General features: G+C 38.6%; 1 protein-coding gene across 1 annotated transcript in view; it reads right to left on the bottom strand.

Annotated features, from left to right (window-relative positions):
* Positions 1–16,903, bottom strand: part of DHX35 (DEAH-box helicase 35) — a 63,010-nt gene that overhangs the window by 32,375 nt on the left and 13,732 nt on the right. Inside the window, 5 exon segments of the mRNA XM_032462299.1 lie at positions 1,474–1,533; positions 3,332–3,401; positions 4,244–4,305; positions 6,245–6,349; positions 13,151–13,228. Of these exon segments, the coding sequence (XP_032318190.1) occupies positions 1,474–1,533; positions 3,332–3,401; positions 4,244–4,305; positions 6,245–6,349; positions 13,151–13,228 (375 nt within the window).

Here is a 16,903-nt window from a genome sequence, read left to right as displayed (position 1 = left end):
TGTCTCTTCCACACAGCACCCAGAGTGATCTTCCTAGAACTCAAGTATGATCAAGTCGCTGCCACACCTCACACCCTGCTGGAGCTCCTGCCCAGGTGCGGGGTGGAGGCCTTCCTCCTTTGTGTGGCCTGTAAGGCCTTCTGTAATCTGACCACTACCAGCCTCTCCATTTTAATCTCCCATTGCTCTCATTCCATCAAAATTCATTCAAACCAAAGCACCCTCTCTGTGCCAGACACTGTTTTAGATGAAAGGGATAAAATAATGAGTAATACCAACAGCGACCCAGTCTTCATGGTGCTCACACTGTAGTGATGGGAGACACACAACAAGCGAACACTCAGATATGCATATAATGCTAGCTAGTGGTAAGTGCTGAACAGAAAACGCACGGAGAGCAAGAATGGAGAGCGACAGTGGCACTGTTTAAGACAGCAGTCAGGAGAGGCTGCTCTGAGAGCTACTGTCTGATCAAGACTGGAATGAAATGAGTGCAAAGCATCTGGGGAAGAACGGTCTGGAAAGAGGGTCCCCACCCACCCCTCCCAAGAGCAGAAGCATGCTTAGCTTTTTCTGAGGAACAGCAAGCTGAGGCTGCAGGATAAGGAGATTAAGTCAGAGAAGTGACTGGGGGCAAGTCACCCCCAATAGGGCCCGGTATGCGAGGGAAGACGCCCACCTTCCACCCGACTCACAGCCCTTTGAACACACGGCTTCATGCCCCCGTGCTTCTGTGCAAGCTCAGGATGCCCTTCCCGACTCCTGCCCATCTGGTGAACTTCCGTGCATCTTTCAAACCCAGGTAGGATGTCCCTCCTCTGTGAAAGCTTCCAGACATGCCTCAGCTGGCTAGAGTGGAGCACCCCCTCCCTCCTTGGCTGTCTCAGCACCTTGAACATACTCAACCGTAAACATTTATTTACGTGTCTGCTTCCCTGAGAAGTTGGGGAGTGCGTTTCTGTGCTTGGTGTGTGTGTGGGTGGATATATATAAAAAGCGGTCAAAAGTGTTAAGTTGAACTGCCGTTTGAACTAAACTAATAGTTGTTAAGAGAAAAACATAATATAAACTGAGCCATAAAAAAATTATAGCCTGGAAATTATTGTATGTACAGGGAAAACTTCAACTATACCCCAAAAATCTAACTATAAATGCTATAGTCATAAATTCAAGAAATATAGCCTTATTATAAAAAGAGTAATAAAAAGCAGCTGCCTATGTGGGGAGAAACACAGTATCTAGAGAAACAAGACAAGTAGGTAATAATGAGTGCAATTAATTATAGGCTCATTTCCACCCACAAGCTGAAAAGGAGTATCCTCTGATCACACAGAATCCAGGACATCAGATGGCCCCATAAGGAAGGTAGGCCATCATGCCAAAGGAAGCTCTTGCTAGAGGTAACTCCCCAAGGCCACGTCCAATAATTCCAGTGCTTACGGTGGACAGGAGGAGAGGGGGAAATGCTCATACCTCTGCATCCAACGTGGCTGAAGCCACAATCAATCGAAGATCCCCTCGCTTTTTCTGAATCTAAAAAAGAAGGCATTAGGAAACAATGATAATGTGCAGCACTTACAGAGGAAATTATTCGATATCTGAAATTTATTACAAAATAATTCAGTGTATTTTTTTGTGTGGTGGGAAGGGAGCTTACAGATGAAATCAGACTGACCACAAGTTGATAACTGCTAAGTCACCAATGAAAAGGTAGTTTATTATACTATGCTAATTGTGTGAGTAATCAAAATTTCTAAACTAAAAAGCTAAAAAAAAAAAAAAAAACAAAACGCAAAAAAACGTATAGAGAGTATAAAGAAGCTTTAAGACCTCAATTTGCAATTTGCCAAAAGTAAAACCATGTTTTCCTGACATTTAGGTCTCTGGAGAGTTGGAATCTATGTATATACGGTTAAAGTATGAAAAAATACATGAAAAGCAAACAAACAATAAATGATAATGCCAAGACAGAAATACGGACAAAACATATTAACAGTTATTCAAAGAAACAGCTGATCAACAGGCATAGGAAAATGATCAAATAAACTACAGCAAAAATATGTAACAATAATGAGATTTTTTTTTTTAGATTATTTTTTTCATCCATCACATTGGAAGGATTTATTTTCAGTGTTGGCAAAGATTCAGTCAAACAGGGCCCCTTATTATATTGTTTCTGAGAAGGTAGTAACCTCATGCGACAATTCCTCATAAGTATCAGAAAGTCTAACTCTTTGGCCATAAATTTGGCCACTATTTTGGAATAAAATAGTAATGAAAATAACAATAATGATAGCAGCTAACATATACTAAGTTATATGCTATTTCAGGGTCTCTGCATACAGTTGTATAGTATGTACACTGCACAAAGATGCCTGACTGAGGTGGCTATGGGCCTTTGAAATCCAACCCACCCCCTCACCCAGCTGTGCACATCTTCCCAATGGGGGCATCTTTTTCTAATTTGCACAAAGGTACCTAGTCTATTTGTGGCCCTGTGCCAGGCGCCATTCTAAAAATTTTACATTATCTTATTTAAGCCTCACAACAAATTATGATATAGGGCAGCAGCTCTGTCTAAGAGAATTCTCTTCAGTGATGGAGGGGTTCTGTCCAATGCAGTAGCCATTAGCCACATGTGGCTATGGAGCCCTTGAAATATAGCCAGTGTGACTAAAGAACTGAATTTTGTATTTTATTCTATTTTAACTAATTTAAATCTAAGGATGAAACAAAACCGGCCATGGGTTGTAACTGCCAAAGATGCATGGGCAATGGGGGTCATTAAAGCCTGCTCTCTAATTTGGGGAATGCTTGTAATCTTCTATAATAAAAAGTCAAAAAAACAGAAAAGAAAAGAAATAGTAAAGCAAAAGATTTAATTACAAGGGCTCTCCATGCAACATTATTTAAAATACTTCAAATCTGGAAGTTGTACAAATACCTAACAGTAATGGAAAAGTCAAGTACTCTATGGGAGAGACATGATTATACAGCCATTAAAAATAATGTCTTCAAAGAATATTTGATGACACAGGAAAATGATCTTGATGTAATGTTAAGAGAAATATGCAAGATACAACTTAGCACATATAGTCCAATCCCCATGGTGCCAAAACAGATGCATGTACACACAACAAACAGACACACAAAGAGAAAAGAAGGGAAGGAAACATACCAACATTCCACCAGTGATTTTCTCTGAATGAGTAAAATTATGAGTGATTTTAATTTTTTAATTTTGTTGGATTTTCTAAATTGCTACAATGACTTTCCTAATCAGACAAACAAAACAGAAATACACAAAAGAAGTCTGGCAACAAAGCTATACCTTTTTCAGCAAACCAATGGCAATGTCGGTGTACAAGGTCCTCTCGTGGGCTTCATCCAGCATGATGGCACTACAGTCAGAAGGAAGATCTCAGTGAGCATCAAACCATCCACCGTACAAGCCCATCCAGACCATCAAAGGGACCGCTGGGTATTCAGCCCCAGCGCGATCACCTTGTATCAACAGTAAAGCTAAGTTAACTTCCCTCTGACAAAGAGGTAACTCTTAAGTTAACAGAAATGGTGACAGCAACATATCTTGGTGAAGAAAATGGTGTATTTATTGCTATTTTTAAAGAGTTTTCCCACTCACACTGGATTCTAATAGTATGTAATACATGATTTTAAATTATAATATAACACATAACCCCACAGAGCACATAAAATCAGAACAAGGCCCAACTGCCAGAATATTGTTAAGCTGCAGAAAACAGCACAAAGAGGCACGTGATTGCAGCTGCATCGCATGTGAAACAAGAGTCAAATGTGACATCCTTTCCCAGGATACCACAGCGCCTGAGTGGGACAACTGGAACACCATGAGGGGTGGACAAAGACAGTCATGAAGAGGAAACGGTAAATAATTATTTGGGCTCTGTGTTTTACATTCAACAAAACACTGCCCAGTTCTGTGCTGTGACTCTGGTAACCATCCATCCTGGAGCATAACAGACGCGAGATAAAAACAAGTCAATGGACTGTACAAACAGTGACAGGGATTTGCGTGTGCCCAGTTTTGACTGCCTGTAAATTGTGGAAAAAAACATCAAAGGTCACAACAGCCAGAGACAGGAGAAAAGCTCTGGGAAAGCTGAGCGTGGTTGCGAATCCCAGATATCAACACACCTACTTTTCAACCGATTTGTGCACTTTTGAAACTTTAGAAAAATTATCACAGGAAAAACACATTTACCTATATTTTGTTAACAATGGATCAACCATCATCTCCCTGACCAGCATTCCATCAGTCAGAAACTAAAACACAAAAACACAAAGTTTTAGAAATAATTCATTTACACTGTGTATGAATGATTTTTTTCTTTAAAAAGTTCAGGTGCAACTAAACAAATACAATCTCATCACCAGTGTGTGGGCAAGACAATTCCCACAAAGGACTGTGAAAAATGCCCCAACACTTTGGTTATCAGCCAATGGAATTGTTCGCAAACAAGATTTCGAACGTGGGACCCTCGGCTAGGGCTTGCAAATCTGTTAGCAAAATTTGACCTGCATTTGCTCTGTGAGCATAGACTAAGCCCCATTTCCTCTGAGCTGTACCACTGGTATTGCTGACGAACAGGCAGTGAAGACAAACCTGTCTGCCCAGGGCTATGCCATGAGTCTGAGATCACTGTTCCTAAAAGGTCCCAAAGGTCGCAGACTTGCAGCTCTTGAGGTTACTGACTTCAGTTTCCACTGATGTTATTTCAGGGAGGCTGGATAGGGTTGTGGTTAAGAACACAAGCCATTGTGTCTGGCTGCTGGGAGTTCAGATCTCAGCTTTACATCTTACTAGCTGTGTGAACCCTGGGCAAGTTACTTCCCTCTCTGAGCCAGATTCCTCACTTGTAAAATGGAGATGATAAAAGCATCGACCTCCCAGGGTCACTGTGAGAATTAAGTGAGACAGGACATGTAAAGTGTTTCGCACAGGCCCCAGCACACAGAGAGGGCCCAAGAATGTCAGCTATTAGCATTAAGGAGTAATGAATGTTTATAAAATGCCTTTGAAAAATGCAGTAACAACTAAATGCTGTTACTCTCATCCAAAAACAATTCAGTACTTTAATAAAGCTAAACATTTTCTTCACATGCTGTATGTTAGTATTTTTACTCGGTTTTCTTTTTTAAAGAAGGATGCATTTCCATCGTATTTTTCTTGGACCTGACACAAGCTGCCACATATACACGTAGGAGTGAAAGTGAGAACTTGCCACCAATGACAGACCACCGGGCAAGAACACCAGCCAAGAACTGAGAGCCTTGAAATTACCACCCAATGGAATACAACGCTTTTCATGACTCTCTAGAATCATTTGGTTGTGTAATTCACTGAAAATTATCTAAAAATTAGCTAGAGTAAATACATCTGACGGTATAGAATAATCCCTTTACTTAGCAAAATGAATGTCTAAGTTAACAAAATACAGAAATTCAGAAAACAAGGTCCACATGTTTATAAACCAGTATGTTGTTCATTTAGCTCATCTAGTTATTTTCAGCTTTCCTCTGCTGCAAACTGAGAGGTCACTGAGATTCTATTGACCAGTGTTCATTTCATCAGAGCATTTTCATTCATTGTTTACAATACCATCTGAGGAGACCTTGATTCCAGCGCAGTGGTAACAGTGGACACTGCTGAGTTGATTGTACACTGATTACTACTGATGCTAATTATTTAAGTAGTAGCGATGAAGCCAAAGAACACACACATAAAACCCATTATCATGTGAAAATGGGAAAGTTCTGATCAATGAAAATAACACTTGGGAATTCTACACCTTACCAATTTATACTATTTGTCCCTGTTTTTAAGTCTTTTACAGGTAAGCGCCTATATTTAGACAGCTGTGTGGACTGGTGGAAACACAATAAAACACACAGGAAAAGGATTGCTTTGAGTCCTGGTTCTATCGCCAATGGGCATATAGCCTCAGGCAGGTCATTCGCCCTCCCAAGTCCTCGACCTCTTCATTTGTAGAACCAAGGGCTCAACCCTACTTCCTCCCTGGGCTAAGATGCAAGGACTCCGAAGGAGCTCTGTACTTCCCAGCAGACTAAATTCCCTGAACACCAGGATTTCATACACTTTCTGCCACCATATCAGTGCCTTAGCAGCGACAGCTGCAGGTTTTCAACTCCCGCCCCAATAATCTTCCTTATTTACAACAGGAAACGCAGCTCAGCAATTCACCTTAATTCTCGTAGCCAGCGGGTTGGTGCAGTCGTCAAAGCGGATGCAGTAGCCCACCTCATGGCCCAACACTGCACCCCTTTCCTCAGCTACTCTCCCTGCAACCTTTGGGAAGAAAGATCATGCTGAAAATAGATACATAGAAATTACTGTCCAGAGCATTCACTATGGAAAATCTAAAGGTCATATTTTTTAAATAGCATGTGAACACAGTGGAAAATGAGAAGAAAAGGGGTAGGTTATTAGAGAAATAGTGTGATAACCTTTGCAATCTATTAACTTTATATATCTCACCCCATTGGATAATTGACTTGAGGCAACTTATAAGAACAGTAAATATGGAATAAAAATGGAATCACGTAAAAATGTTACAGATCAGGATTAAAGAAATTATAGATGAAATTCAAAAGATCAAAGCCAATAAGAAAATTTTAAAAATGTAAATACGTCAAAGTTATTTAAGTTGAGCCACCAATTCAGCTCTAGATTTCCTGGTGGCCAAAGAAAAAGGGAAGCAGAAGAAATTACAAGATTCACCCTGTTCCTAAAGCTTTCTTTAGCATACCAGCTGGGACAGATTTTCGTGTCTTCATGCCTTGAAATAAAACACCTTCCACTGGACCATGAAGGCAAGGGAACAAGAATGATCAAATTCAATACTAGGCCATGCATGTTCATTTTCTCTTTGGAGGCAAAAGAATAACATTTCCAGAGCAAGATAATCTAAAACAATTTACGACAGTGTCCCAGTTACCAAAACTGTTAAAAAGGGAAATAAAGACAAGAATGCAGGTTAAAAAAATGTATAAGGTAGATGAGAAGATTAACAAAGGATCCAAGTTAACAATAATAAAGTAAAAGTAGAAAACAAAATACATATTATGAAGACCACAGACTACAGATACACTTTTCACCTACCAATATTAGACAAATAAAATGTGAGGGTAGGAAAGAGAAAAAAGAATCCAGTGGCAAGATCTCCCACTACTCCAGAGAGCCATTCAAAGTCTATTAACTCATTAATAGAAAATTTCTGAAATAATGAACAAATATAGAGGTGGAAGAGCAATACTGCTTATAATTTAGTTCACCTTGAAAGAAGATTAAGACTTTAACGTTCAGAATGTAAACTACTTAACTGAAAAGAAGCAAAGGGAAGCAAAATTACAGGCGTTTCCTGGGGGCCCGGCACACGAACCAACCCTCATGCTTCCTATCTCGTTTCACAGGTGAGGCGACCTCCCCACAGAGTCCCTCGTCCTGAGTTTGGAACGTGAGCTGACACAGGTGTCCGGAGGCAGAGCTTCCAGCTACAGCCATTGGGACCGCAGCAGCCCTAGGCCCAAAAGCCCAGAGGCTCTCCACACTCAGCTGTGAACCTAGCACGCCTGCTGTGTGTTATCTGATCATCAGTGTTTAAGAAATTGAAGAGCAGACGAGGACCAGAAGTGGCTCTACCCAAAGACTTGAAATTGCAGATCTGGTTGGCCAAGACAGACTCAGCCATTGAGCAGCTGGCGTACACCACAGAGTCTTTCAAAACACCTTGTGAAACTGGTAATTCACCCTACGCTGCTCTACCTCTGGAGGTTCTATTTCCCCATAACCAGTATTTCACCGGGACAGTTGTTACTGTTATGTTTCAATTTCAACCCTACAGATCATTAAATTAGAAATCTTGAAAAATAGTACAAATAGAGAATATGTGCAAGAGATACTGGAGCTGATGGGGAAAATCACCTTGTAAGAATGAACTTTTTTACAAACCAAAAAGACTCACAGACATAGAAAACAAACTATGGTTATTGAAGGGAAAGGGGCAGGTAAATTAGGAGTTTGGGACTAGCAGATACAAACTACTACATGTACAAGAGATAAACAACAACTATACTCAGTACCTTGTAATAACCTATAATGAAAAAGAATATGAAAAGGAGTATGTATAACTGAGTCACTATGGGGTACACAAGAAATTAACACAACACTGTAAACCGACTATACGTCAAAAAAGTTATATATATATAACTGAATCACTTTGCGTCACACCTGAAACTAACACATTGTAAATCAACAATACTTCAATTTAAAAAATAATAAATAAATATAACAAAAAAAAGAATGAGCATAAATGAATCGACCTCTCCATAAAAACATAATCATTTTATGAAGCCATATTTATTCTTATTATCTCACTATTTGTATACATTTGCTATAAAATGTATTCTATTTTCAAATTCATTTTTAGAAATTTCATCATGTATGTTCACATCACTGGACATCTGAAAGGCCATATTCTACTGGTTTTTTAAATAGATTTTTACCTCTGTTGTTTCAATTCTGCTTCCAATAACCTCATCAATTATACTGGATAAATATTATCTTTTCAACAGAAACAAGCAGAAATAGGAAAAAGGAGATCAAAGGCACCTCCTAAGTACAGGTGGTGTGGTCCAAGCCTTCACAAATTATATCTCACTAAACATGCACAAAGTCTGGGAGGTGGGCGAGAGACCTTCCCTTTTACAAAGAAAAAAAACTGAAATGAAGCAGGCTTAGAGCTTGCCCTGAATCACAGGTCAAGGCCGGGCGCGGTCTTGAAGTCAAGCCCGGACCACATGAGTCCAATGATCATACTCATTAAGGAACTGCCTCTCACGGAGATCAAGCAACGGCTTGTGCAATCTGTTCTTAGGCTCTGAGACTGTTTTCGGATTTTAGTCTGCACACAAAGTGCTTTTTGAGATGTAGCATTTCAAACTTGACAGCTCTATTAATACTACACGGTTAATTTATACACTTTTGTTCTTTAAGAGAAAACATGTGGTTTCATGGAAATTATCCACGGCTACAAATTTGGAACTAAAATGCAAACTGATTAAGAGCTGGGATTCCAAACCTCAAACAGAAAAAATTGCTCAAATGTTTTAAGTAACTGAAAATCATCTTTCATGACATAAAAGTTAAGTCTAACACTGTAGTCTAGCTGCCATTCTTTCTATTTTTATACACACACATAAGACTTGGGAAATGTTTATCCAATAGTTTCTAACCTGAAGACAATTAGAAAATGAACTCTGGGGGAAAAGATTACACAATAATTAAAACTTGTACAGAGTGAAAATAACTCAAGGAAATAGAATTTCTTGTCCAGGTACAGATGGCAAAATAAAGGCATTCTGGCCCCCACTTCCCTCTCTCAGGGCTAATGTAAAACAACAGAAGAAATAAAACATTATTATCAACCAAAAGCTCCATCTCCAAGGAAGGATGGAAACAGGCACAAGCTCAAACAATAAACTAGGAAGCAAGGCTGCCAAACACCGTGAGGTCCAGGCCTCCCCACAACCAGAGCCAGCTGCTGGCTTCCTTCATGCAAGTGTCGCCACCCTAAAAGCCAGGGCTGACGAGCCCTGTATTAGGAAGACAAGAAGCGACACTGTGTTCAGGCCCAGGGGGCACAGGAAATGCCTCAATGGAGGCCCACTTTGACAGCGAAGAATCACAAAGAAGGGGAGATGAAGGAGAAGGCAGGCAAATTGGACAGCGAGTATAAATCCCAAGTCAGAGCACCCAGAGCACCTTACCACAAACTACTGCAGACCTCTCAAATCACTGAGGAGTGCTTGACCCGATCCTCGGCCTCTGACCCCTGAGCAAAGGACAGTGAGAGACTGGGGAGAGGCAGTGCATTATCCAGACCAGCGCAGCCAGCAGATGGGCCCACTCAAAGATGAGTAATTACCATAAAAGTACTAACCCAGCCCATTGCATTAAATGTAACCAAGAAAGAAGGAAAGAAAGGAACAAGAGCAAAAAAGTAGTTTAAAAAGAAACTGTAAAAGTATTACCCAAAGGAACCAGAGTAGAATTCAGCCAAAGAAATTCAGCTGCAAAGAAGTTTGGTGCAGCCACTATGGAAAACAGTGTGGAGATTCCTCAAAAGACTAGGAATAGACTTACCATATGACCCAGGAATCCCACTCCTGGGCTTGTATCCAGAAGGAAATCTACTTCAGGATGACACCTGCACCCCAAAAATGTTCATAGCAGCACTATTTACAATAGCCAAAACATGGAAACAGCCTGAATGTCCATCAACAGGTGACTGGATAAAGAAGATGTGGTATATTTATACAATGGAATACTACTCAGCCATAAAAACCGACAACATAATGCCATTTGCAGCAACATGGATGCTCCTGGAGAATGTCATTCTAAGTGAAGTAAGCCAGAAAGAGAAAGAAAAATACCATATGAGATCACTCATATGTGGAATCTTAAAAAACAAAAACAAAAACAAAAACAAAAAAACAAACAAACAAACAAAAACAAAGCGTAAATACAGGACAGAAATAGACTCACAGACAGAGAATACAGACTTGTGGTTACCAGGGGGGTGGAGGGTGGGAAGGGATAGACTGGGATTTCAAAATTGTAGAATAGACTACACTGTATAGCACAGGGAAATATACACAAAATGTTATGATAACTCACAGAGAAAAAAATGTGACAATGAGTGTGTATATGTCCATAAATAACTGAAAAATTGTGCTGAACACTGGAATTTGACACAACATTGTAAAATCATTATAAATCAATAAAAAATGTTAAAAAAAAAAAAAAAGAAATTCAGCTGCAAAGAAATCACAGGATGGACCTAGAGATTATCATACTAAGTGAAGTAAGTCAGATAGAGAAAGACAAATATCATAAGATTTCACTTATATGTGGAATCTAAAGAAGCGACACAAATGAACTTATTTACAAAACAGAAACAGACTCACAGACCAAGAAAACAAACTTACAGTTACCAGAAGAGAAAGGAGGGGGAGGGATAAATTAGGAGTTCTGGATTTGCAGACACATACTACTATATACAAAATAGATAGACCACAAGGACATACTGTATAGCACAGGGGATGATATTCAATATCTTATAATAACCTATAATGAAAAAGAATAGAAATTATGTATATATGTATAACTGAAACACTATGCTGTACACCCGAAACTAACACAACATTGTAATTTAAGAAAAAAAAAAAGAAAGAAGCTCACAAGCTTAAGCTAAAAACAAGTTAAGGAAGAGACACAAAGTCAAAGGAGAGTCAAAGAGAAAGAAGGTCTCAAATGTATAGGTCAGAAACCTCCAAATCTCACAGCCTGGACGTGAAAGAAACTACAGAGAAGCTCTTCCCAAATGTGAGAAAATTTCCCAAATTTATACAATGCGACAAATGCCAGTTACAAAGATAAAGGAACTTCTCTACAGTATCGATAATAAAAAGTAAATCTGAATCAGCCATGCCAGAGAAACACTAAAATACTGCTCTACTCTGTAGGAAAATAAAAGAAAACTGTTGTCAAATGACGAGGTGATCAGTGGGGTTATAGCCAAAAACTGCAGGAAAAAAAGATTTACAGTAATGTGTCAGGCAGTTAATTTTAAAAAACACTATGCTATTTTTCTGGAGTTTAATGTTTATGGTATTATCAGTTTTTAAAATTTGAAATGTATTGTAGTATCTCCTCCCATTCTAAATCGTCACTTCTCTATCTAATAAAGAAAAAAAATTCAAAGAAGTGATTATGAGACCAAGGTAGAGACATAAAGGTATCAAAAGAGAATACGTTTGGCTAAAAACAATTCTGAACATTGTGGATAGGCTTGAAGAACTATCACAAAACAAACGAGAAAAGAGCCGATGATTTCAGAGATGCTGATAAATACTGAAAGGAGACAAAGGAGATCTAGTATACACTTAATTGATGCTCTTAGAAAAGACAATAAAATAAATGGAACAGAAAAGTATGCCAAGATATAATAGACAAAAACCTGCCTGATATAAAGATATTTGAACCTAAAAATTAAAGTTATTCCACATTTAAGAAAAAAATGAGTTAGAACAATCAGCATCAAGACATATCCTGGCGCAAAGATAATCTTACAAGCATTCAAGCAGAAAAAGCAAGCCAAGAAGGCAGAGGGAAAACCCCACTGGACCTCAGACTTCTAAACAGCGATGCTCCAGGCCAAAAGGCAGTGTCTGCACAGCAACTAGGGAAAGGGAGTGTGAACCAAGAATTTCATATCAACAACGACCACAGTCAGACATTCTCAGGTATGTAAAATTTAGCCAATCAAGAAATAAAGTGAAATGAGCAATTCAAGGTTGGCAAAACCATGGAAAATAATTAGTGATTGTTAAATTAGAAATAAACACGTGTGCAAGTTACAATTACAGAAAAGAACCTATCTTTATAAATCTTAACATTAAAATTCCAGTACTGCATTTATCACAAATGGAGGGAAGAAAGGGGGAAAGCTTAAGTGTGCGACTCTTCTTTTGTAATAGGCAACTACTTATTACAAAGCTTCAAAGACAAATAACAGCTTAAAGCTTTTTTAGTATTTTTCTTAACTTTCAAACTTTAATAAATTCTCCTGTGATGAACAAATGTTTATCCAAAGTTCAGTAACTACTCCTATTTCACTGAAGTTTCCTCTTTTGTTAAATTCAACAAAAAGCAAATATATGGCTACGAACACACTTTTAGAAAATTATTTCTATCCATCCAGCCATTCATCTTTATGTGAACATAAAAGAGAAGCTTGACGTAATGTTCACAAATGTTCACATTGCTTCTGCTAGATGGTGAGATATGGGGGTTTTTTAAATTACTTTTTTTGTTTTGACTTCTTCTGTACTTTATTACTACATAAAAATTTACTATGTACAGGTATCAATTTTACAAATAATCAGATCATAGTTCTTTTTTAAACTGAAGAATTAAATTCTTAAGAAGCAACGTCATATTCATTTGGAGCTTTTAGAAAACAAGAAAAAAATAAGTCACTGAAATAGAAGACGCAGACGGAGCCTTTACAACAAAAGAGAAACTCACGGTCACAGCAGCCACTCTTCGAGGCTGGGTCACTCCCACCACTCTTCCTTCGGCTGTCCAGCCAGCTTCTGCAAGGTACTACAAATAAAAGCACGTCTGAGTACATAGCTGATACCACTTCTCCAGAATCAGTCTCCCCCAAGATGACCCTGGATTGTGTTACAATCACTGAGAAAGGAAATAGCAGGTGGCTCTTGTCCCAGCAGACATTTTAAAAATTATTTTGCAGATGAGGGATGTGAGATTTGGAAATGTTACGTAATTTGCTTAAGTTCACAGCAGAGGTGATAATTAGATGAACCAAGGCACAAATTCAACATTCTGACTCCCCGGTCTTAAACTTCCCCATACTACAGCTGCCCCAAGGAAGGAAAAACCAGCCTTGGGTCACTCAGAACAGTGCTAAATCTGTAGAACAAAGAATTTTAAAGTACACACAGAGACAGTTCCATATAAATATCAACCATATAAAACATTTTAGTCAGATTAAATAATCAGATTTTATACACCTGTATATATGCCATTAGATTATATTACTAAATGTAAAATTTGACTATATGTATTTATCTGATTTATTTACGTATTTATTTGCCATATGTATTTCTTATGTATTTATTTGATTATATGCATTTTTTAAATCCAAAATGGATAACAGTGGTTATCAGAGTTACGTATTTTTGTAATGTCTAAATTCTTTTACAACAAATATATTATTACTTCTATAATAGAAAAAGATTTAAAATGCTATTGTATGTATCTGATCATTTGTCCAAAAGAAATAAAGGAAGAGCAAACTGGAAACTAAAGAGAATGGTTGCCCATGAAGGATGGGGAGGAAAGGGGTGGAAAAGGCGAGAAATAGAACCAGGGCAGCAGGGATGCAGAGGGAGGTGCAATTCCCTGACCTCAGACTCACAGAAACACAGCCACGTTTCACACACTCTTCAAGTACCCAAACAAATAAACAAAACCAACCAGGATGTGGAGGGAAACCAAAAGGAGATGCAAACTACTAACAATGACCCTTTCTGTATTACAAATGAATAACATGATCACACTGAAGGGGATGGAGAAAAGAACGAACGTAAGTAACTGGAAAACAGTATTTTGACTGGATGCTGTAAGGCCCAAAACAAAAAGAACTCTACCTAAATCCTATACTCCAGTTAGTAAATGTTAGGGGCATGGGTTAGCAAATCTGAAGCTCTTTTAGTTGAGTAGCTAGAATTTAACAGTAAATAAATACATTGTATATAATAAGGATGGAGTTTCTCATTGCTGAAGAGTTACAAACAAGGAGAGACTAAATTAAGCCCTATGGTGTTGGACTGGAATCAACCAATCATCAGCATAAATTCATGTTTTTTAATATATTTACAGATTGATACAGACATATAAGTGTTTTTATATGTGCAGGTTAGTATTCATATACAATACATATATATATCTATATTTCCTATGTCTGCCCACCGAGACTCATAGCAATGACACCTTAATAGCAATGCACACACTAACGCCCAAATCTTCACTTTTAAATACCCTTCTCCAATAAAAGGAACCACGGCTCCTTGGAGAAGTGGTTGATCCCAAGGCCAGTGCAGGAAAAATATAAGACAAGCCTGAGACATTATGTGTTACTAGAAAGTAAGGAAGTATTCAAAAAAAAGGATGGAGGCTTTTAGAAAGAACGCAGGAAGGAGCTCCTAACGACCAAAGCTGGACCATTTTGAGCAACAAAGTAAATGACAGTATCGAATTTTAACTGATACAACAAAGTAAATATCCATGAATCCATTCTGATAAACAGAAGTAATTGAATGAATAAGTAAATGAGGGAGAAAGGACAGTTCTTCCTCACAGAAGATTCCATTTAATAACTGTAGAATGAAAAAGGAATAGAGAAAATCATCATTCGGCAAACACCTGAGTAGCTGCTGCAGACAAGATCCACTGAGGGAGGCTAAAATTAGTTGGCGACAGTTTGAAAAAGAACAGAATATTTGCAGTCTAAAAATATCTCCTCCAAGAGATTTGTCACCCACAAAGGCAAAGACAGTTACCTTCATAGGTGAAACCTGGCACCTTAACAAAGTGATCAATTCAACCTCATCAGTGACAAGACTTCAACACCTCAACCCCCTTGATATGACACACCAAGAAGGATGCATCACTTCTGTGGGATTCTTACCAAAGATGCATAAGCTCATTCTAATAATGAGAAAACATCATACAAACCCAATCTGAGGTACTCTGTATAAAGTAAATGCCCAGGACTCTTCAAAAATGTCAAGGTCATAAAAGACGAAGGAAAGACTGAGGAACTCTCACAGACCAGGGGAGACTAGGGAGAAGCAACAATTAAATGCAATGCAGGACCCTGGATCTTGGACCTGAGAGAGAACATTGGTGGGAGAACTGATGAGCTTCATGTAAGGGCCAGAGTCCAGTTCCTAGTATTGCACCAGCGTTCATGTCCTGCTCTTCATTATTGCAATAGGAGAAGTGGTGTAAGGGGTATAAGGGAATTTTGTACTATTTCTGCAACTTTCCTGTTAGTCTTAAATTAGCTAGAAATAATTATCTTAAAAATGACTGTAAGGAACAAAATGTTTTAGATAATGTAGGTTTTCTTGTTGCAAAAAAGTGTCAAGTTTCTCTTTCTCACCTTGAATACATACACAAAATACTACCAACCACCCCAATCAACACAAATGCAGAAACAGAACTACAGGAATAATAGCTAAAACTCACCAAGTACATCACTAAGTGCCAGAAACTGTTTTGCATGCACAACCCTGTTTAATTCTCACAACAAATCTAATGCAGAACAGCATCGTCAACAATTTAGAGATGAGGAAACAAAGAGGTCATCTGACTTGTCCAAGGACACAGATAAAAATCTAAGAGCTGGGATTCAAGCTCAGCAAACCAAAGCCACATAACTGGGACACAGTTCTACCAACCAAATTAGAAATCACACACACTAGTAGTAAATCTCCTAGTTGTAGTGTTATGGGAAAGAAAAGTAATTTCCACAATAAGAGACTTGTCCACGAAGGCAGACTCTCAATACACTGGAGATTCGGACTTCTGCCTGCTCATGATTGCCGACAGGTGGAAATTTAAAGCTGCTGCAAGAGCAGGTATGGTGCTGACATCAAGAGGCAGAGGATGTCACAAAGGGAAATTGCTGAATTCCATCTCAATTCTCCCCATTCTTTTCAAGGGTCACCACATCTGGTCTTCTCGTCAAAGACTGGGATTAGGAAGAACTTCACCAAACACAGTACTAATAAAAACCGTAGTACAGAACCTGTTTTCGTGGTCCATTGTTCTGACAGAGCGCTAGGGAAAAATATCATCTAGGTTCCACGTATAGTTGTGAAATTCCAAGGCTGCTGTCGGATGCGACGGCACGCTGTACTTTTCCAAGGAAAGATATTATATAAATCTAGCAAAACACTTTGTTAACAAAAACCTGCTTCATTTTCTTGCCATGACCTTCAGTTCCTCAGCCTTTCCAGTTTCCCTAGGCTGTAACTCACGTTCAGCTCCACAAGAAGTTGGAAACTGTGACTGATCTCAGAGAAGTGGAACTGAACAGTAGGGGGAAAGATGAATAATCCTTCTACAGGAGAGGGAGCAGATACTTGAACCAATAATATAATCCATCACAATAATCCAGTCATTTTCACCAGTAAAGCTTAGGAGATACACTTTTTACCATTTATTCCCTGTGCTTTTTGCATTTTG

The sequence above is a fragment of the Camelus ferus genome, chromosome 19, assembly GCF_009834535.1.
Source record: "Camelus ferus isolate YT-003-E chromosome 19, BCGSAC_Cfer_1.0, whole genome shotgun sequence".
Taxonomy (NCBI): domain Eukaryota; kingdom Metazoa; phylum Chordata; class Mammalia; order Artiodactyla; family Camelidae; genus Camelus; species Camelus ferus.
The sequence above is the reverse complement of the archived record's forward strand: the minus strand, read 5'-3'. Positions and strand labels throughout refer to the sequence as shown.